General features: G+C 36.2%; 2 protein-coding genes across 3 annotated transcripts in view; one reads left to right on the top strand and one right to left on the bottom strand.

Annotated features, from left to right (window-relative positions):
* LOC120775658 (poly(U)-binding-splicing factor half pint) overlaps nucleotides 1–24,212 on the top strand; it is a 249,908-nt gene that overhangs the window by 205,251 nt on the left and 20,445 nt on the right. The window lies entirely within an intron of this gene.
* On the bottom strand, nucleotides 2,560–6,075 carry LOC120775651. The gene is made up of 3 exons (XM_040105912.1): nucleotides 6,023–6,075; nucleotides 3,983–5,123; nucleotides 2,560–3,307 (listed from the first exon to the last, which is right to left on the bottom strand). The coding sequence occupies exons 1-3, from the start codon at nucleotides 6,057–6,059 to the stop codon at nucleotides 2,560–2,562; spliced, it is 1,926 nt and encodes a 641-aa protein (XP_039961846.1). The 5' UTR covers nucleotides 6,060–6,075.

Raw genomic sequence — 24,212 nt, 5'->3', positions numbered from 1 at the left:
GCATCACACAAAAGTTGATAGCCATGCACATACTACATATATACACACTGCACTACTACACACTACATAAAGACTATGAAAATTTTTGATTAGACTAAGTGTTAGCATGCTTGGCTAACTTCTCAACCCATTTATTTCAAAAAAGTCTACGAATTGGAAGCTCAAAAATGCTGCGCTATAAAAACAACCGTTGGCATCACTGGAGATATACGACTGCAGCGACGTCTATTGACAAAATATGAAATGACTTTTTCGACTACCCAATATCTCAGGAACTACTCGAATGAATGTAAGGTTTCCCAACCACTTCTATCATATACTGTACTCAACGACGAAACAGGATGACAACCACGCCTACTTCTCATATAACACAAGATTTAATTTACATCTGATTCTTTCACTGCCAATATAGAAATCAAGCACCAATAAATATATCGAGATAAACCTTTGCACAAGCAGTGCCCGTGAGGTATTTAACCTTGTGTCCAAAAATTTTCGAAATTCGCCTATAATATGTCAAGGACCCAGACACCAAATACCTGCGGCCGACACCAGTGCACTTGGCTAATCTTTGACGAGCACATCAGTTAGCCTTGAGTTCTAGTATTGAGATTCTGGCAGAATATTTTTGTGAAGTAAACATGCCCTTGTGCCAAAAATGGGTCCATATATCACTTAGTCGTCATCTATCCATAATACATACTAGTGTGATCAAATTGAAATGTGAATTTTGTCCATTTCATCTCCTTCAAAGTAATCCCCTCCCGCTGCAATACACTTATGCCAACGAATTTTGCAGTCATCATAGCACTTGGAAAAATGGCCATCAGAGCCTTCTTCCATACAGCTTTTACATCCTCAATTGAGTCAAAACGGTGGTGGTCATGTGAATTTGCTGAATAGCCAGAAGTTAAACGAAAGTAAATTAGTCGAAAAGGTGGCGAAATGATCACGAATAACCAATGCAGTATCGCATTTCTTTGTTCAATAAATTCGAGGAATTCACTTTTAGAGCCTTACAAAACAACGCGCACTCAAATACTGATGAATATTTTGACATGAAATTTAGCATAGATGTCACTAACAGTACTACCAACTTACAGAAAAAAATTACCGGTTCGAAAAACACGCAAAATACCTTTCAATTTGTTCACAGAGTTATATACTCAAATTTCCGCTTGACTTTATATCGCATTTATCAATCAATATGTAAGCTATCTTAATGAATTTCAGATAGACTTTCTCTCAATGTAACTTCTTGCCAGAGATTGTAAATAAATCGAATACTCCCTGCTTTTATTCAAAACATAGAGGAAAATCCTACTATATCACTTTACCTTACAGAGTAGAGAGTATAAAATGTTCGGTTATACACGAACTTAGCGCTTCCCTACTCATTTGTATTCAATTTTTATTGTTTTGTAGGTAATCTTTGCATTTTGCGTATGTGCTTCTTACATTGCTCTCTCAATTATGAATTCACTCATTTTTGTTGTGAAGTTAAAGCATTTTTAATCCATATTAATGACGCGGCCTTTTCATAAGCTAATTAATATGAACTAAATATGGATGTATGCGTGGATTTGAGTACGTGCCTTTGTCCTTTACAGTGCGGTAATGACAAGCTTTCGCCTTTTAAATTACCTTCTCTGGCCATGAAAAGTTGTACATAGGATATTAAGTCCTCCATTTAAGCTGTACGACGAACGATGAAAAATAAAATTATATAACATACTTTTTGGGTTGTACCGTCAAAGCTCGTAACACAGCGATCTTATTCATTACTCTAGAAAATTGTTTCAAAACTCTTCTATTTGGCGAAGCATCGCCACTCTACTCTCAATATTAAAATTTAATTTCCTGTATATTTAACGATTTCAAAACATTTCAAAAATAAATTTTCTACGCGAGATTTTCGGTCATAAACAGAAGTACTGTGCCAGCTGCTACCGCACCACGTGACACATATTCGCGGAAAATGCACGTTGCTTTTTTTTAGTAAAGCAGAGGAGTTTTTACTTTCAGCAGCGCATAAGAAAACATAGCATTGGAGGGAAAAACACAGCAACAACCAAAAGCTGCTGCGAAAACGCCAGTCATAATGAAAAGCACACTATAACACTGAATGTGCGGGCTAAATGTGCTTTTGTAGAAGAATTTCACACATGGCAGCATTTTTTAATTTCCATTTCAATTTTCACATCGAAAAAAAGCATTGCATACAAATAAGCGCAGCAGCGAAAGTAAAAATAACTGCACCCTGTTGTGCACAGTTCTCGCTTTTGGGGATTTGCCTTTTCCAAAGCCGCCTGTGTGTGTGCGCAGCTTGAATTCAAAGCGTCACAGAAGTCGCGCTTACTAATTATTACTATTTCTGCACAGAGAACTGCGAGTAAAAAACGCATTCCATAGAAACCCATTCTGGTGCTCATTGCGATTTTAATGTTCCATACACATAGCATTTCGCTATTTTATTTTCGTTTTTGTTTAGCTTCTCGCGAAGAAAATCTGATTATGCAAAGTAAAAGGCATGCTCATTTCACCCCGCCTCACACTTATTCACGTCACATCCTTGGCATACGGCGGTGCCGCATTAGTCGCTAAGTAAAATACGCCCCCGCGGCCCCGTAATGCCGTCACATTTGCTGGATCGCCGCCCAACGCCATTTGCCTGCCCGTGCCCATGAGGCACCTTCTATGCTGTATCATATCCTGCCATAGTTTGACATCACAACCCTGCGCACGCAGTGCCGCCTTGGACTGCAGTGACTCAGCGAATACGTGAAAAGCACGAAAGTGACTGCATTCATTGAGAAAGCAGCCCGGCTGTGCGCTGCCATAGTTCACATAAAAGTCGACATGGCCCAACGGTCGATCGTAGCCATACGAACCAACACTAGTGTGTACGACCTCCACATAATCGGCGTCGGTGATCGCAACGCGTTCATCGAAGTTGTCATAGCGAAAGAATGGCAGCGCCGGGTCCAGTGCATAAATCACTGGCAGTCTTCCAGTTTGTACATGCTTCCCAGCGATGCCAGCGATGTGTGCACCCATGCTAAAGCCGATCACATGTAGATCCTCGAAGCGTACACCCGCTTCACGTTGTAGAAAATCGATGAACTTCGCCAACACCTTGCCGACCGGTTTTACACGATAGCTGGCGGTGAGATAGTCCGCAACTGCACCACGTCCCCAATCCACAGTGAAGACATTATAATTGCCGGCACCTTGTCGGAGATAAGCTGGCACGAGCGTCTGATAAATAGCGGCCTTTGCGCCACCAAACCAGCCGTGAATGAGTATGCTGTGGAAAAAGGAGAAAGGGAAAGGATAAACAATTTATTTGCACTTTTAATAGACATGCTTTAAGAGGATTAGAAGACATTCTTAAGCTCAGAAATTATGAGACTATTTTTTTCCATTTCTTTTTCTTTCTCCCACCCACTAATCGAAGATTCCTCTCCCAACAACTATTTCTTAAAATAAGCTTAAGGAAAATAAAAAAAAATGTATAAAAAGTGCGACCTTTTTAACAAGTTTTTGTACTGCAAAAACAGCAACAATATGTAAGCTAATGAAATTAGCCGCCCCACCATTGCATTTTAATCGGCAACCTTTGAAGTGCAATAGTCCGTGGCATAGACAAACAACACACTGCAGTTAAATGCAACAAAGCGAAGGACGAACTCGAAGACAACATCCAACATTTGGTAAGCAACTAGTGCCCCTATGACACAAATTGCAAACCGGAAGAGTTCACCAATATGCCGATCACGTTTAGCACAAATCGAATTTCGAAAATGTTGCAAATCTGCCGCCAACATACACACCAATACACACAGACGGGACTTTAACTACAATTTTTGCATTTCAGCACTCGCAATCCCTCTAAGCAACCACCCATTGAGTAAGCTCGCCTGACACACATAACTCATTTCGGCGCCTGACCCTTATAGCCCTTTTGTCGGCCATCACTTACCGTGTTGGATTGAAAGGATTGAAACGTGACTGCCGCAAGGATTTGCCATTGTACAGCTGCACTTCCTCCACTTTCATGGTGGGCGCGACGTGGGCGGACACTATTGCTCCAGTTGCTGTTGCTGACGCCGAATTTGCCGTTGCGCCTGCCGTTGTGGGAAATGGATTTGCGCCAAACACTGCGCCAATCGTATTGGTGACCACATTCAATACTCGCTCACTACCAGCAGCTACTGTTTCGGTCAAAGCTGGTACGCGCTCGACAGCCTGGCTGTCAGATCTTTCGTTAATATTGTGGTAGTTGTTGGTGTGTAGCTGGAATACGGTGTGTCGTTCGGCGTTGAAGAAGAAAGTGTAGTCCTGCAGATGCAATTGGTCGCTGCCAAAGAAGGCGACTAATTGTCCGAATGGATTGAGGAACCCATTTGAATGGTAGAGCTTCGTGCTGGCCGCCTGTGGTGATGCGGTGCTCGTGCTCACATTCGTTGCAGTTACACCACCATTGTTGGCTGTAATGATATTTCGCTTGCTACTTGTTGAAGTTGGTGGCATTGTTTTGATAGTTGTTGTTGCCGTTGATGTTGTTGCTGTTTCCTTGTGATTTTTGCTCGTTTCACTTTTGTCGCCCACTTTGACGAAATCATTTTTGTTGACCCGCATTGACAGCTCTGCCAATGTGCCGGTATTCCTTTTGGTCGTCGCCTTCATATTTGCTTTGTCACTCAAAACGTTTGCTGCTTGCTTTTTATTGTTTATTGATGTTGTGGCTTTAGTAGAGCAGTTGCTTTTGTTGTTTTTTTCTTTGTTACCCTTTGTGGCATTGCTCTGCACATATTCATTTTCTTTTGCCGCATTAACGCCCACTTCGTCGGTATCCCCGCCCATCAAGCGCTCCCACACCGAATGTTGTTCGTCATCTTTATTGCCATTGTGCCTGTTGGCACCCATAACAGCCTCGTCACCATAGCCATTACCACTGATTAACAGCAGATCTATGACGTTGCCTTCAGTGCTGTCGGTTAAATAAACAATATAGTTTGGGCTCTCGGTGTTGGACGGCAAGTTATTGCTGAACAATCCGGTTGATTTTGGGGTATGTTCTGGCAAAAATTTTGGTTGAACGTTATGCCAATTTTGTAGAACTGAAAAAGTAAAAAAAGCGGTTGGTTTTTTAAAAAATTAATAATAATAATAATAATTTATTCCTGGATTCGAATCCATATAATATTGAGAATATCCTTATTAAAGAATTATAGTTTGCTCTTGTCGATAAGGGTTTTAGACTTAACCGTCAAAATGTTTTATTCTGAATTGAAGAGTGCAAACTTTGAACTACGTTTCGTGAGAACACTCAAGGGCTCTCTTAGTATATATTTTAATATTCAGACAGCAAACTAACAACTTTCGGTGTAACGGCTCTTTGAGAATTCGAAAGAAACATTCTACGGAAGTTTAAGAAACTGTTGAAGACAACGAAAAAAAAATTAATAAGAAATAATGGAAAAAAATAATGGGGTATAACTGATCGAACAATTTTCTGCACTTGAACTTTATTTCAACACAAATTCTTTGAAGCTCATATTTCCGGACCAGCTTTGTAGAGATAGGAGTGTTTTAAAGTTTTTTCAGTTCTTGCTTTTTACATAGGCTCGGTTTTGGTGTCAAAAACTTTCCACTGATACAAGATCACTTAAGTATAGACCAAGTTTTTGAAATGTTTTCTGCATGAAAGCAACTGTATATCATTTTCTGCACCGACTTTCAAAATACGAGAGCGAACAAAAAATAACAACAATAAATGAAATGGGCAACATCAGCTGTTGATTGAAATCACTTTCGTACTTTTGAGTGTGTGTCAATCTCTGAAACAAATTCTTCATTTTTTGACCAGACAGAGTGACCTCACGCTTAAATTATTCTCAGAAAAAGCTCATATTCAAGCCTTTCTTGCACAACTTTTTTTTCTTTTCTTCAACTGAATGAACTATTAATTTTCAATTAGCACTAAATCTATCACCAAACCCAATTGACTGAAAATCACCTGTTACTCCGAAAATGAAAATTGTAATCCAAGGCATTTTACTGTCGAATAATTTTGTTAAAAATGTTCTCACATATCTACGCAGAAAGCTTCAAAACTTCTTTAAAACTAATTGCAAAAATGCTCTTTTTCACGCAAACGCTCCCGGCCCAATTCAATTACGTGCTTCGCATAACCGAAACTACTAAAACACACGCTAAATAACGGCTTAGCCAGCGAGTACTTGCTCGCGTTGCGCGTTCAGCTAGAAGACTAACAAGAGACTAAAAGCGCAAATAACTGAACGATTTTCGGTTTAGCTTTTTTGAGAAAGATTTAAACAAGATTCTTAGTGCCTTTACTCACCGTCTGTCCAAACGACAACAATCCATAAAAAATGTGTGTTAAACCACATTTCTGCTGTGTGGACATAAAATTACAACAAAGTCCGTTTGTGGACTTCGTTCGCATTTTGTTGCTTTTATTTACTTTGTGCATTAATTCTCAAAGAGAAAAAATACATAATTTATATGATGATTGGAAAGATAAATAGGCAAAGCAAGTGGGTAAAACAGTTATGATTAACCGAAAAGAGTTGCAAGCAAAAACGCTAGCGAATTGGTAGTTGATCGGTATAAGTGACAGTGTTGTTTGCCTTACATTCCTACCCAACATGTGGTTAATGAGAAATGACTTTCTGGCAGTTGGCTGACACCTGAAATTAAAAGTATTGAAAAAGATACAGTTATTTTATTAAGAAATGGATATATTTATTTTATCTATTTTGCTTCAAATTTGGTTTAAAAAAATAATTAAAAATAAATTTCTATATTCCATGTTAACATATTACTTATTTTAAACATTTTAAAGAAAAAAATATTATTTAGCGAACTTAGTTTGGAAAGAATTATTCAATCAGCTTAGTAAAAAGTTTTCTATAAAAATTGGCTTCAAAATTAATCTCCTCATATTTATATAATTTGAAAAACTGGAACTTATTAATTATAATTATTTTCTGAGCTGAATAATTATTTATACACAATCTGATTGGACTCAATAGATTACACTGTTCAACAAAGATCTACCTATATATCCTACTAGGACTGCTATAAAAAGCGCTCACACTGACTACGAAAGTAGAAATGATGTATTTGACAAAATTTGATCTAAAGGAAAGCAAATAATATACTTTTTACCAAACAAATTTCGAATTGTTTTCAAACGTTAAAAGTAAAAAGAACGTAGTAAATTTTCCTGCTATTCCTCAATATCGTCATACCGATAAAAAAATATGGCGCACCCTGCATATTATAAAAGTCGACTTAAGTTAAGGAGCTAAGTTCTATTATTCTAACGTTCCAACCAATCTCTTAGATATCCGTCTTTATATTTAATCTTTAATAATATTTTAGAAACACATTACTTTATTTCAAAAATAAGGCATGGGTGCAAATTGTTCAGGAAATGAAGATAATTGAATGATGATGGGCTTAACAAGTAGACCTATAATACAAAAATACATTTATGGACGAACAAGTGGCACATTAATGCTCGATTTTGAAAACGTGGAAAAGTTCAACTGCCGAAAGTACTCAGAGTTTTTACATTTTATGTTTTCAAAGTAATTGTTTTGTCTCCCGAAAAAGCTGTAACATCAACCAAGTCAAGCATAGTGAAAAGAGAACCAAAAAACTGTTTTCAATGCCACCTCCATGAGCTTCAAATTTGGCATTTATTACAATTAAAACATTTGCTGACATCAAATGTTTACACTTTTTACACAGTAGTTTGTTGATATAATGTTTTTTTTTTAGCATTGAAATACTCCAACAAATTAAAGCAAAATTTTTTTTAGCTTTTTACCCATATGGTTTTTTTTATTGTTTGCGTTTCCGCTGCAATTTCACTTTAATTCAAAAATTCCACATTTTGATGCGCTGACACCTCTAGGCGCTCACTAACTTCGTATAAACTTTATGTTCACTGCGGGTCCACAGAGGAGACATATTGCAGCCACTCTCGCACTCGCACTCGCACTGGCACTCAAACTCTTTATGACAGTTGTGAATAATTTATGTAAACATTGACAACTCGTCATAAGCTACAACATCGGCGTTGCCATCGTTACGGTTAGTCGGCGGGTGAGGCGAATGTGTGAAAGTGGAAAATGTGTAGAATCATAGCGCCAAAAATATCTTATCGTACCCACAAGTGAACACACATTCCCTTAACTGTCGAAAAAGTACATGAACTCCGGTTTTCCAACTAAGTTATCGAAAACTACGCTTGGCCAGTGACCGACATTCGTTAGACAATTATTCGTGTGAATAAATTTACGAGCTGCTTCGTTAGTGAGGTAGGTCATTATAACTTGAAGTTATGAGAGCGACTGCATATGGCACTAATGAGCTTTTATACGCACTCAACAGGTACTATCGCTCGCTGCCTTCATGGGGCAAAATGATTCCAATTTACTTTCAGACTCATATTATCTTGGGTAACAGTGCTCTCCACATTATTAAGAACTCAGCATAATTTTGACACAGTCTCTACCGAAATGTTCTTGAAAGGACATTCTTGTGCGCTAATATTTTTACTAAAACACTTTAACTATACACAGCCCTTATTTTGTTTATAATATATGTTATTACATAATCATTACTTGGAAAATTTTTCAAATAATCATTGCTAACGACTTTTCCGTTTTCTTTACAGGTATGTTAACTGTTCGCCAATCGCAAGACATACTACGCAAATAATTTTGAATTTTTCAACCAAAAATAATTTCTCTGCCTTTCAAATAATCCAGGACGGTGTTGTAACATGGTACAGTATTGGAAAAAAGGTATGTTCTTCACATAAAATTGTTTGCAGGAACGCGAAAAATCGTTCAATAGAAAAATCCCGACGTTAAAAAATCGGTAAAATTTGAAATTGAAAAAATGTAATCAAAATGTTTTCCGCTTCAATTGATTAAGGTGGCTTGGTGTCCTTGATTCATTTTGGCGCTTTCCCTAGTATCGAACCGTTGATCCATGAGTTTGCTTATAATGCGAGGCAAGGAAAGTACAAATAGAGTGCCAAGTCGGATGACCCATCGATTTAATGTTTTGAGGGAAGAAATATCCATATGTCAACACCATTTTATCGAAACATACATATGTAGCTGAAAAACAATTTGCCACTTTTTGATTTTCTCGTATTTATGAATTTTCCAAGGGTTTGAAAAACGACGTTTATCGAAAGACGTGCTTCGATAACTAATGAATTTTTATACTACTAAGTATATACAGCTTTTAGTGCAACGATTTCCTTTTCCAATAGTCTCCCTCACCCTCTTTTTCTTCGAAAAGCCTTCAACAAGAAGCCGAGTTGATCGACCAAAGACTGTCATCTCTACCAATACTATGTGGAGAATGTCTTATGTTACAACCACAGCAACCTTTCAACTCACTCGGTGGGTTTCTCGGGTTGAATGGGAGTTCATGCCCAAATATGACTTAATCTAAGTGCATAATCATGGGTAAATATTTTCTGGAATAACAAGCGATTTTTCCAAAGACCGCTGAGCATCGTCATAGGAAAATTTATTTCAACGGGTTTCACTATATTTTAGGAGGAAGCAATATATAATTTTTTTCATCGTCATTGACGCTCCGCCGACTTAAAACCGCTTGCACCTCATTGCCCGCGGTAAGAGTTGGCAACTCTCCGAATGTTTTTCTTTCACTTAAAAACTTCTCAAACACACTAATAACGGAAATAGGTGTTAAAAACGATAATATTTTGTTGTTTTGTTTTTAATATAATTTAGAAGGAAACAGTTGCATTCCAATTCCCTGAACTACTAATACTTTTAAGTTCCATACTCACTTCATTTCGCCGCACATTTTCCTAAACTCTTCCAATCACTATTACAACACTGTTATCGAAACTTATTGTCTACTGGCGTGTTGTTACAATAGCAATTCTTGTAATACTCACTTTGATTTGAAGTGCCGACGCACTTCCGCAGAGATGAAGAGTTCAATACATGATTTTAGTCCGCTTTGAAAAACACACACATACATTCACACCGAAGACACCTCGCAGTGTCATTATTTGCACACTCACACACACACCTATTGGCGCGCATTTTTGCTATCTCCATTGTCGCTTACTTTGCATAATACGACGCGCATCGGCAAATCGCGCAAATTCTATAAGCTTTTTACAGGCTTTATCTTGAAAACAAATATCATCTTTGTAGGGCGTTTAAAATATGCAACAACATGCGTTACTGCAGAGTTCATGCACCAAGCGGCGGCAGCACAACCATACAACGAGAACACACATATAAAAATAAAAAAGAAAGCAACAAAAAATGCTTAGTAATATTCTAAAGTCAAAAGAAAAAGCAAACACTGCTTTTGCTGCAAAAAAAGGGAAAACATTTCAAAAGCTTCGCACTGCGCCATCAACAAAGGCTCATAAAAAATATAATAACAACTCGACGAGCACTCGAGTCTTTCAAATATTCAACAAGAAGCAGTGCGCCAAACTCCTGCTGACTGCGGGAAGATTGTTGTACACAATAGGGTTGCCACGTTGGCAAAATGTGTGGAACTTGCGCGGAGTGTCGAGATGGCACGAAGCTTCGTAGATATTAAGCAAATATATTGTACTTATGTATGCATTTAAGAAAGATTGAATTTATAGTAGGATCAATTCTTATAAGATCTTCTGCATAATCACCCTTCTGTTTCGAATTCTCTCAGCGTTGGCATCCCTGAATCCTAAACAATTCACCTTAAACATATTCACAACGACACACATTTCACTTAAGCTCCGAACTCGAATACACTCAGTCATGCTGACGACGCACAGACACAACATACTCCTGCGCTTATCCTTCGAGTAGAGCTTTTAGCTTGAACCTCAACTCTAACCCCAGCTTTAGCTTTCGCAGTCTTTTGTTGTCTTGTTGTCATCCATGCTCATGTTTTGTGGCTTTATGTGTTTGTAATTGTTTTTGTTATATGCAGTTATTGTTTCGTTGTTTGCTTTATCTTTTGCTGTACTGCTGCTTTGGCTGTAAAGTGAATTATGCGTTTTGTTTTTTGCTTCCCCTGCTCGACATTGTTTGTGTACTCCTCGTGTAGGTACGTGAAATAGCTCGAGTCGGGAGGCATCGTGTCTTGTCAGCATAAATTCCAATCAATCAAAAGTGAACACCGTGGAGTAGTGTTGACGTTTCATAGCGCAAAGCTGTCCATTTCTATTGTTCATTGTTGAAAATGTTGTAAAACTCGAATGTGAATATCGGGGTACATTTTCTATGAGCTCGACAAAACATCCAACGAGAGCCGATTATTGAATGGCTGTCTTTCTTTTAATATTTAGTTTAATTAGCAATAATTGGTTTGAGTAATAGAAATGGATGTTCTGGACAACCTACGGTTAATATCGTATATTTTGAGAAAGTATATGCGATGGCGAGCCAAGTTCTCCATTTTCCATAGTAATAAAGTATAGTTATTTATTTAAGTTCAGATTATCGTATACAGACCCTCGATAGGTGTGACTAACTTACTTAAAAAAAGACATTATCCTTCATTAAATTCTGCAGTGAGTATTAGTTTAACGACAATCCCTGGCAAATATCCAAGCATATTATCGACAATAAAAGGTTTCCTATAAAACGTCAACCCTTCAAAGGCCGCCCAAAATCCGTACGGGTTTTCACTTGTCAGATGTAGCCAGCGTTTCCTATGGTTTGCTGAAGCTCAGCCCATTTTCTAGCTCATCAAAGCCTGTAAAGCCTTAGGGAAGCTTAAAAACTTACAGCTAATTTAAAGAGGCATTTAGTCAATGAAACTTTGAGTTCAATATTTCGCCCACTGTACTCCCTATACACCAAGAATTTCTTTATGTATGTTCACACGTGTGTGTATTTGTGTTTACTAATTTTCCTTTAGCAGGCACTTCAATCGAATATTGTATTGAGTTTGCGTTGTGCTAAGTACTGCGTCGTCCTCACTTCATATCGCTTCGAGTGGAATTGACTGTGACACAAGGATTTTGCGGATTTCACTTGTAATGCTCGTATCGCTGTGTGTCTAGATTGCAAGGCAATGAAGCTGCTGACAGCGACAAACAAACAGGAAATGCTACAAGAACAAAGACAGTGCGATGCTACATGCGAAATAAAGGAGAAAGCAATACAGTGCTTGTGGGACACTTAGCTGATGTTAAGCAGGAAAAAATTTTGCGAAATGGGATGTTACATGAAAGCCTAATATGGTAGGGGTTGTGAATGTAAACAAGCTAAGAGCTGAGCTCAGTTTCGGTGGGTTTGAAAACTCCATAACAGCAGAGATGAGTGTGTGTGTGCATATATTAACATAACCGCACATACGGCGGTACAAATTCTTAGTCATAAAAATTAACTGCATATTTTTAGGCGCATATCTGCATATATACACAGGCATGCATATGTGACTGTGGTATCGTGTTTCATAGACGCTTGAATTGCATTTTTTCTCAAATCTTGCTCTCCAGTGTGGGTTGTTTTTCACAATGGCAATTTATTGATGTTGATAAAGCACTCGCTGGCACACATTTTCGTTTTTTCATCACTAGAATTACCACCTTTGTATGTGCATACGCTCATACACATATACTAGTGTACTTACGTGTTTACGCACACACATATATAAGAGGATTATTTGTTATTGCAAAATAATGCGCAATTATTTTCAGATTTCTATAGTTTACTAAAACTTTAGAGGGTGAGTTCGTGCATACTGAGGTGGGGTTCTGTACCAAAAATGCCTCATCGACAATTTTTCCAACCACAAAAAGCACATAAACAACTAGCCACCTAACCAATGATATTTTGCTTACAGTGCCTTCAAAATGTGAAGATATACAATTTTTATAAAAAAATATTTTTTTTTTTTCAAGTTTTTTTTTTTTTTATTCTTGTAGAGGAGAATAATTTGATTGAGGTTTGCACTGCAATTTAAGGTATATCGTGCCCTCCCTATTTTTTTTCGGATCCATGTCGCAAAACTGGCTGTTGGTGTAAGAGACTATGTCTCTAGCTTGTAATTGAGCATATTTATAGTATACACCTAAGACTGTGGATTCATAGTTTTTAACTGCTCAAAGATAGTTTGTTACACCCTAAAGGAAACGTCGGAGACCCAATTAAGTGCATCCATATGTATATTTGTTAATGCTCAGCATGACGCGCTAAGTCGATTTAATCATGTTTATTCGTCTGTCTGTCCTTCGGTCTGTACATAAGCGAACTAATGCCTAATTTTTCAGATTTTTCGTAGTGCTTTCTTACATTATCTTCTTTTAAAATAGGAAGCAAAAAACCTTGTTGGAATATTTATTTAACACACTGTAAATTTAACCAGTAACAACACCAAACATTCCACAAATAAATATATCTTCATGACTGTCATTATGAGTGCTTTGCAGTTTCACTAAAACACACACACGCACTACCACAAACATCGCACACTATACAGTTATATGCATTCGTATCCTGCAGCTCGTTTTCGCGCATTAAACTCAAGTGTCTATTCCGCTGAACGACTGAACGTTTGCCTGCAACTGAAGTTCAAATTGCTGCTGCTACGCAATTGTTGAATTGAAATTTATGAGCGAATGGTGAGTAGTGCTCATTGCCAACAATTGAAAGCAGCAACTACTAACAACAACAACAAAGTAATGTCCTTGTTAAACAGCTCCACCAATTCAATGTTGGGTGCAAAACAATCTTCGTTTACTTAGCTCGCCCTGCCCTTAAATAACCGACCATACACATTTGAGTGGAGGATTTTTCTGCGTTTTAAACTTTTCGTTGCTATTGCTGCGAACTTTACTTGTGCGACTACGCTATTACGCAACAACTCCGACTCACACAGTTTGAAGAACTGCGTTTCAAAGTTGAAGAAACCTGTTAAATACGACCTAAAGACTCTAACCACATTCGATTAGTTACACATTGTAAGCCCTTCTTTCAAACGCAAGAATAAGGTTAGTAAAAATATAGTTTTCAGAAATTTTTTTTAGTACAATTAATATTTTTATTATCCATTTTTAACTAGTTTTTTATTAGCATTACAAAAATATAGAAAAAAATTAAAATATAAAAAGAAAGTAAGAGTTAAGTTCGGGTATAACCAAACATTTCATACTCTTGCAACTTACAAAAGATCTTCAAACGGGTCTCGAGATATATGTTTTCACCTAAAAGTTTTTATAATATTTGTGCGAGGCGAATTTGGTGATTACATTGGCTTAGGGGATATGCACATTAAACTTATTGGAGAGCGTAGCCACGACCACTTTTTCTAAAAAATTTCCCCACCAGTGCCTCTTGCAACTTGCGATCGCTTATACAAAATTATAGTTTTATATCTTAATGCTTAGTTATGGCAGTTTATAGGTTTTCGGTTAATGGCGTTTTGTGGGCGTCGTACTTTTCCATGCCAAGGGCCGCGAATATAAAGTTTCATCAAGATATTTAAATTTTCCTCAAGGATTTGAACTCGTCTCGTCATTCTGATCAACCGTTAAGTGGACAAAACTATTATACTCTATAGCAACTGAGAAATGACGATTACCTTTTTACCACTTTTTCTTGTCTGTTTCGATTTCTTTAAAAATAAACATTTATTTGTGATATACTTTTATCTATATTTAATCAGTTTATGAATTGTAAAATGTTTTAATATCCTTTATTTAACACCAGTAAGATAACCATACATTACACTGTCCTACACTGATTTTAGTGCCTCATTTTAGACCTGATTTTGAGTATATTTTGTGAACTGATATGATATGATAATGTATAAATATTTATTATAATATCAGTCACATTTTTACCTCAGCTCTCAGCTAAAAGCAAAACGTGTCAGTAATCGGTTTCCGCTGAGCTTTCATTATAAGTGATTAAAAGTGATTACCAGATTAACTGAATTTGAATAAAACAGGAAAAAATTTTTTAAAAAATTTTAGGTTAGCCCAAGTAAACAATTTGCTGAGGGTCAGTGTTTTTACTTATTACTTTTGAATTACGTTGTCACCCTGTGCTGAAAGTTCTTTTTGTTAATTACGTGTTGGCACTTGCAATTTTTTTTTTAACTCTCAGCGCCATCTATTGGAAACTAACTGTATTTCGGAAAAATCAAATATCTATGGCAGCAACCTTAAGCTTTTTGAAAAGCTTTGTTAACTTTCCAGGACAACTAACAAACCTTTCCAAAGGGCAGCTTGTGCTTTTAAGCCCTTTAAATTTTGATAAAGAGGATGTGCGTGAAACTAATTTGAAAGTTTGGAGCTTTTGTAGCAGACTCAAGGAAAAGCTCATTGGATACACAGACGAAAATTAGTAATAAACATTTAATTTATTTTATTTAGTGTACCTAAAGTATATTTTTCGAATACTTATTATTTATGTGTAACGATTATTTTACAAGTATGATTATTTTAGAAAGAAGATTTAGATTTTCAACAGTCGCAAAATAAATCGAAACTTTTGATTTAATTTGGTTCAATTATGTAAGGATATTGCTTTCATATATTTCGTTGCACTTCTGTGTATTCTTATAGGACGCCATAAGTCCTTACTAGCTGGCATTTTATTGCAAATACTTGACCTTTCTTCCTTCCTTTCACACTATTGGTGGTTTTACTCCATCCACGACATAAAAGTGTGACTGCATTAAACTATTTATATGCAGCTCTTTGAAATTTTACTTCATAATGCGAAAATATCTCCCATCATTGCCCGCAGACACACACAACCACATTTAATTTATTCGCACGTTTTAAAGGCTCATCTAACATATACATAGATAGGTATGCATTCATATATACACATACATATCTACTTGCGAGTACGCAAAAAGGCTTCTCAGCGAGTCCTTGTAGGAATGAAAGCATAACTATGCCCCTATGCAACCGACTTCGTTGTTCAAACTATTAGCGTCTCGCAAAAGTCGCTCCGATTCTACTTATATTTTTTATAGCACAAATCTTTGAATTTATATGCACCACCTTACAGGGTTGCATTTGCATAAGTGCGTGCAGTTAAATTCATTAAATCAGCGCAGGGCAGCAGGAAGTGCCTGCACTCACTCACCAACCACTTCAAATTGACTGTAGACTCTCGGTTGCACACGGCAAAGTGCAGTCGCAGCTCGTTTGAGCCTTTTGCCACCAACTTCCGGGATGACATTGAAGTGTGTCTGTATTCAACGAGTCTAAAGCGTATTTAACATAAAAGCAGCTGTAACGGTACTCGCATGAAACAGTTTATCACTTTCACGCTTTGTTATACAAATGCGAGTAAGCAGGCTTAGAGGTATTATTTTTAGGTGACCCCCTTTTTAATGCATTTAGTACAACAACAAATTGTGCTTTTTTACATTAGGGTGCATTAACAGTAACTCAACGCTTTCCGTTAATAAGTATTTGTATGTATAAGTGTTGTAAATGTATGACGCAAGACGTTTTCACCCACTTGTGATGCAACATCATAAACGTCATATACATTAAGACCCTTATACAATATGTATGTGATATGTGAAAGTATTTTTCAGGACCGTTTAGTAAGTGAGCCGAGTCTTAGCAGCTTATATATCACTTTTTTACTTGAAAACAAATTTTCTTTGCCTATTTACAGGCGCACAAGCATAATTTATTTATCAAATCCCCTCATAAACTCATAAAATTATATATTACTATGAAACCGTTTATAAAATTACAAAAAAACATGCAATCATTCAAAGACAGCTTAAAATGGCGGAACGTTGACTACATAAAACATACTGCGAGAGCAAAAATTATTTAATTATAATTGCACTAACCAATTATACTATAAAGTGCTAACACGGTTATAAATACTATGCAATTGTAAGCTCTATTGAAATATTGAAAAGCTAAAAGACTTTTCTTAAACTAATGCTAATATGTAAATTTCATTTATCTATGTCATTATATAAGAGTTTATCATTTTTTATTTATTTGTAGGTACATGCTCGTATTTCAGTTTAATTAGTCATCAAATGTTTGCTCAGAAACTGTAGTAGTACATGTTTTGTTGTTGTTATGATTATTATTACCTAAGCGCTCTAGACGCGCCTTTTAATTAATGAAATTACAGAGCGGTCAGCGCAGAGGACATAATTATTTTGTATATCTATTTTAAAGTGCGACATTAAGTACTTAATAAGCATATAGACATACGTGCGCTATTAAATTTTGAGGTTTACCCGAAAATCAGGTTGCACGCACAAAACCTGAAACAAATTTAAAAATTAAAAAAAAATATTTTTTTCAGATTTTAATTTTTTAAATTTAATATAAAGAAAAAATATTCCATAAACGTATCTGGCAACTTATGTATAAACATCACCTCAAATCGAGTTAAGCATAAGTAAAAAGTTGAAGTTCGTCAACACTATGACATATTAAGCTTTATCCAGATTTTTTAAATAATATCAAATTTGGTTTTCTTAAACATATATTATTAATTGAAATGATTGTGTCATTGCAAAAGTTTCAGAAAAAGTAAAAAAGCAATATAGTATTTAAAAAATATTTAATTTCTTCTCAAAATTCCACAATGAGTCACCTGTGTTGTCTTCGTTTGAAAAGTGTCGTCACTGTCATATCTAGCCATTATCGCACTACAATATCAACTTGGTCAGCAATTATTTAAATTATCGCCAACCAATGCTTCACGCAAACACATGTACATATGTATGGGATTATTTCTTTATTCTGTTTTGACATTTTTGCATGCTCAGATAGTTATGTTATTATCCTTACCAATCGTCAGCTATGAAATGGAGCTCATAAGCAGCTTTACTGTAATACGCTTTCATCCTTTAATTGCTTACTTCATCACAAAACACGTGTATGTATGCGTGTGCATGTTTTTATAATGCCATTCATACTCATCGCGAGTGTCAACTCGCTTTCACACCAAGCTGCGCACCTCGAAGAACTTTCATGAACTATTAGTTCGATATGTATCTGAGAGTGTAAAAACTATACTTATGTACTTAAGGATATGAGGTATTCGAACAAAAGTCCACATTTGTGGGTCTGCACTTCTCTTACAATTAACTGTTTTGCAATTTCTTTAATATTATTTTTTCTTATTTATAGAGCTTTTAATGAGCTTAGGATTACACATTAGAAATTAGGTCAAGTTGGTTTATAGTTTCCTTGGAGATCTTTACATTTATAGAAGCTCAATTGAATCTTAGTACCTTTAATATTGCAGCCTTACTATTTTTGCTTGGTTTAATTGCAAATTTTATTCATTATTTGTACATAAATATAATTTGCTCATAAAGAATTTTCTAAACTTTCTTGTATTTACTCTTAAGGATACTCAAGTAAAACATAAGCTGTGAGCGCATAGAATACTTAATTTTATTTTACTGTTATATTTCAATCAAAAATTTTGTGCCGCCTTGACAAATATCGAAATTGAATTCATTCATTTTCAAGTTTCGAAATCCAAGTTTTGTCCTTTCGGTCTTTTGAATATTTAATCTATAATTTATTTTCCCCACTTATGCAAGCATAAACTCAATGATACTATATAGTTAGCAGTACTGATATATAGTACACACACATTCTAGTTTTTACTACAAACTAGTTATTTAAGCAATTGACTTACAAAACTCACACTTGTTGAACGCTCACAAACATTCTACAAGTGTTTAAATAACGGCATAAAATAGCAGTCACCATATGTGCTAATTGTCGTGGCATTATTTACATAACTATTCTATTTTTGCTGTTGGTATACATTTGTATTTGTCTGCCTTGCCTTCTGGCCGTTTTATACGAGTAATACATTAGGGTGTTGGCAAGTCAGTGCGAAACTCAACGTATTAATTTGCATATTGAACCAGAGATACAATTTTAGATCAATATGACTTTTTGAAATTGAGAATTAGAAATTGCTCTAAACTAACTCAAGACAAAAAAATTATCGCATCGTCTGAAACTTTTTCTTACAAATCATCAAAGCTTACTCTTAGACCACATTCTACGATTCTCTGCACTTTGCAAATTAATTTTTTTTTAGTTAGAGTTCTGATCTCTAATGATATAAACTATCTGTTTCTTATATGTTTGGGCTTCGACTAATAAAAATATTTGTGAAAAAAAAAATGTATACCAATTTGGGTTTATACCGGTAACTCTATACGCCAACCTTAACTGCTATTTAGCTTTCTGGATTCATCTCAAATAACAGAATGTTTTAAAAGTACAATCAAGTTCTAGGACTTTCAATTTTGTTCACTTCGTTGTTTATTTTATTTCTTTATTCATATTTCAAGAAATACTGTTACAATGGTTAATATAGAATATTCCATAAAAAGAAATAAATCCTATGGTTCAAATTTATATAATATACAAAACTCGTCCATTGTGCTATGATTCAATGATTACTTTTTGAAACATCATCAGTATTCGGTGCGTCGGTTTCGGTTTAAAAATATAACAACAATGCACGGTATTTACCAAAGATTTATATACAAGTATCGGGGTTTCGATACCAATAAGAACTCAATAAAATTATCGATACTCATTATAAGGATTCAGCATCGTTCTACCACTATACATACATATATACATAATGTTCTGTGCCGCTACACTCACACACAGTGTTGTATAGTATTCCATTTCTCTCGGAAGACCGAGATCGCGAAGTATGACAAATGAGAATACATATACACATACATATATCCTAGTGGTTGCTAGATGCTATCAGATATGCGGATTTTTGGTTATTTAAATTTTGCTTTTATTGTTTTATATTTGTGTTTTTTTGTAATTAATTCTGAATTAAATATCGTTAGTCCCTCCTAATTATGGCGGAGGATTGTGGTTTCTCCTTCAGCATCTCGTTCTATTTTTATTACTCTTCTCATGTCTACATATCTTCAGATGATGATCGTAAACTGCTATTGTGTTGATTTTTACGATAGGCAATTTTAATTATTTCATTTCTTTTCCCTCATTTTCGGTTCATGAAATTCGCAAGCATTTTCCATTACATAGTTCCAGTACATAGATTTGTGTAGACGAGTTTCTTACAACGAATTTGCCTTCATATTCGTAACAGCGTCGTTACAATCATCCAACCAATTCATACTTATGTACGCTGTGTCTGCCCGCACTCTTTCATCTCTGTAAAACATGCTTTAGCATTGCTCTGTTTGATGTTTACAATGCTGAAGTAGCGATTGGAGTGCTGATGCTGAGCATATTTCCCAAATTATTGCCATACGAACACACTCTGATAAAAGTACGTAACTGTAATATGCTGCATTAGAAGCAGTAGCTGAATGGGGATGAAGTCGGACTGCGAAAATAGGCGAATGAACTGGCGTTCGTGTTTTGCAGCCCGAAACGAATGACGTACAAGGACAAATGTGCACACTGCCGATTTTTTGGATACTAAAAATGCAGCAAAGATACTGCGGACAAGCACATACTACATATGTGTATATTTGTTGTAATGAAATAGCAAAAAGCAAGATAAAACATTAACCTATGTTTTCATTATAATGATATAATTTTCGCCTCAACCTAATGGCCCGTTGGCGAAGTGTGTGGAAAGAACATAGTAGATATGCTTGACCAAGTGTTTGTTTGTCACAGCCCAGTTAGTGACGGGGAGTGGCTACAACTTGGTATACTGAAGAAAATATATTTATGAATGACTCTTGGCATTTGGTGCGAAATGTGGACGATTTTTCTGATGGATTTTTTTTTTGCTTTCTGTTAGATAGTGGCATAAAATATAATAAAATCGGCGATGGACCTTAGGCATACAAGTTTTAAAAATTACATTATTGAAAATCATTTACCGAGCATGTAAAAAAATTTACGAACAAGCTTATATTATATTATTGCTCGAAAATATGACAGCAATAAAAAATGCGAACAATCAAACTTCGAATATGTCAATTTTGGAAAAGACAAGATCCATAGTCTCGAATACAAAATAACTCAACCAACTATTCACAGGTTCATCACTTTATTTAGCATCTCTGACAAATGCCGAAAGTTTCAAATATGCAGCAATTTTTGCAAATTTTGGTTATTTCGATATTATCTTATTACTATTTTGATAATAAAAGCGTCAGCTTGCAAAATTCTAAATATTGGACATGTGTTCGAAAATTTCGAACATACAAAAAGTTTGACGTTTCTACTTTTCCCGTCAAAATTTTTGCCTTTTATTACTTTGTTCGATTACACGAAATTCTAAGAGCGATAATTTTGGATTTGGAACTTCGAAAATTCGAACTTATGAAAATTCTAAAATCCAAAATTTGGCATATAAAAATATTCGAAACAATAACTAATACTTTGCTTACAACTTAACTTAAATCCTTGCCATAATCTTTTCAAGAGTCTTAAATAATTCAATTGCTTTTCGAAGTAGCCTCTGAACACGTTTTCCGAAAGTTAATTTAAAATTTTCCAGTGTGACGTGTTAAAAATAAATTCAGATCAAATAGCAAAAAATACTAGTTAATAACACTTTTCTAAGGTCTGGTGAAATACGCAGTTATTGAAGCATAAGTATAAATTTGGGTCAAAATACCCCATTACAACCGAATTAACAATAGATACTAATCATCGAAGTTTTTGAGTATTTTACGATCTAAACTTTGATAAAACATAACATAGGGCTAAATTCGGAAAAAATGTTTCCACTTCCAACTATAACTACTAAAGCACCACCTGAAACATTTTGGGAAAGGAATCGAGCTTTCCAAATTAGAAAGGCAAAGCTTACACATACACATAAGAATATGTTCTCGAAAGCTCCGTGAGCGCATTGATGTCAACGCTGCTATGTATACACTACATGTAAACACTCATACATGCACACACACATTTCCATAGTTCATGAAATGAGGGTACCGTCGCAGTCGACGCCAACGCCTTACTATATGCTTTATCAAGCGGCCAATGATCGAATGTACATTTTTCAGTATAGCATACGCGTATATTTGTATATGTTTAATATTTAGTTATATATAGACATGAGTGTATGTAAGTAACGACCGTTAAATATATGTATGATGGTTGGGGGGTAAATATAGGCAGGGAGACGCCATAGTTGTGACCAACGGTTAGCGGGAGGGTAGAACGGCAACTTTACTTGTTGAAAAGGATGCACAACTTAACAACAAAACAACAAAGAATGTAAACGACAGGAGCACAGTACTTGGAAAAAGTCGGTTGTGAGGGGGGAGAAAACTAAAACTAAAATTAACCGAAGGGTAAGAGGGTGAACACTCGGCGTACGTCTACTGGGGTGAGTGTTGCTTAGGCCATGCCGCAAGTAGCTTCACGCACATAAATGCAGTAGTATAGGTGTGGCTGTGTGTATGTGACTCAGGGTTGCTCTTAACCCCGTAACCGGCACGCGGACAATGGTTTTGCTGTGCGTTTTGTTGTTGTTAATTTTACTAAAGTATTTCTGGCTGTTTTGTTGTTGTGTGACCGCCGCTCGTTTTTGTTATGTTGTACATACTTGTAAGCGAGCGTTTTATTATTATTATTATTAAAATTTCTTGTTATTGTTGTATTGAAGGTATATGTGCGTGTGTGTGCGGCGTGCTTGTAGGTACCCACAAAAACATTAAGTGGGTGCGTTTCGCTCGACTCAGTGTGTGTGTGTGCGGACGGTATAATGTTTAAGGTGGTGTTGCAAGTAAGGGCGTACTATAATGCTTTTTATGCATGCCACACTTTATAGCTTCTTCGCTGCGGTGGTGGTTTATTGATTTTTACTAAATATTACGCTAATACGTTGGAAATATACACAAAATAGTAGTGATTATGTGTGCCACACGATTGTTTAATATACCAGTCGTGCCGCTTTTTATGCGAGAAATCGATATTTTCAATTTGTATTGTTTCCTGCAACATTTTTCGTGGCATTCTTTTCTACTCTGCGCTTTGCTTTGAATAATTTATTAGCTTGCCTGAACGGCTTCCACAATTTTGGCATCCATATGTACCGCATGTTCCACAGACGCACATATAACGGTGCGCTGCCATGGTGTTTCCAATTTCAGCTTCCATTCAATGTTTCCAACTTTGATAAATATAGGCTTTGTGTGTGTGTATGTGTGCGTTCGTGTAAGGTACTGAGTGTTTGCAACAATATCCATCTCTTTTTGGTGCTGTCGACTTGAAGCATCCTTTATCCGTTCTTTATGAGCGCTGCGTACAATGAAGTCCGAATTCAGCTTAGCTGCTGCTGCGCCAGATGCCGCCCAGCTTTCCATGGCTAGCCCATTGCTGCCGCTACTAAGTTTGCTGTTGCTGCTGCTGCTGCATCTGTGCCGTTGGCTGCTGCTGCTGCTCGATTTAAAAATGGAAAATTGATTTTTCCTGCTTTTCGCCTTATACCGGAAATTTTCATGCTAAGCCAAGTGCTGTTTTACCGACGCGCTGCTCTGTGTGCACACATATGTATCTAACTATATCTGAATATATGCATATATATAGGCGAATACACATTCTTAACATGGGGTAGCGCCCGAAAGTATGCCTCGAAATTTATTAAACAAAAATTAAATGATTAGAAAACAAAAATCATTAAGGTAATGAGTAATACTCCGGTTGTTTCAGTACGAAATTTGCGTGCGCCCCAAAACGTATGCTTTTGAAGTGCTTATATTCGTGAGCAAATCTCTTTGGTGCTTTTAAATAGATTTCGCAATTTTTTTTGGCTTTGCTTCATCAATTTTACTGCTGCTGCTGTTGTTGTTCACATTCGCAAGACAATGTTAATGCCCCGGCCCAGCAGTAGGCTATCATATCGAGAAGAACAGTACTGCTGTGACAGGACAATATCACTGGCAAACGATTGATTTTGCATATATTTGGCGTTTGACTTTCCTCATATTCGAATTTCGTTGTATTAGTGTCGAAAAGTATTACCGTTACGCACTCAAAACCGTTTGAAATTGAAGACAGTTAGCTTCATTTCCACTTTGTTTCATTTTATCTGTCGTAAGTTAGATTTTCAACGCCGTAGTGCTAAACTCCCTTCGAAATTTCGCTCCGAATGCACAATTTTCTTCGAAACAAATATTTTTTAAATAAATTTTCCCTTACAACCTCCTGCTAAATCCATTAAATGTATGAG

Source organism: Bactrocera tryoni, chromosome 1 (assembly GCF_016617805.1).
Source record: "Bactrocera tryoni isolate S06 chromosome 1, CSIRO_BtryS06_freeze2, whole genome shotgun sequence".
NCBI lineage: Eukaryota > Metazoa > Arthropoda > Insecta > Diptera > Tephritidae > Bactrocera > Bactrocera tryoni.
This window is presented reverse-complemented; position numbering and strand designations above follow the sequence as displayed.

Coding starts and splice junctions, on each gene's coding strand:
- LOC120775651 (XM_040105912.1), bottom strand. CDS start 6,059: ATGCCTTGGATTACAATTTTCATTTTCGGAGTAACAG. Junction 5,124..6,022: donor TTTCATTTTCGGAGTAACAG/GTGATTTTCAGT, acceptor TTACTTTTTCAG/TTCTACAAAATTGGCATAAC. Junction 3,308..3,982: donor AATCCTTTCAATCCAACACG/GTAAGTGATGGC, acceptor CTTTTTCCACAG/CATACTCATTCACGGCTGGT.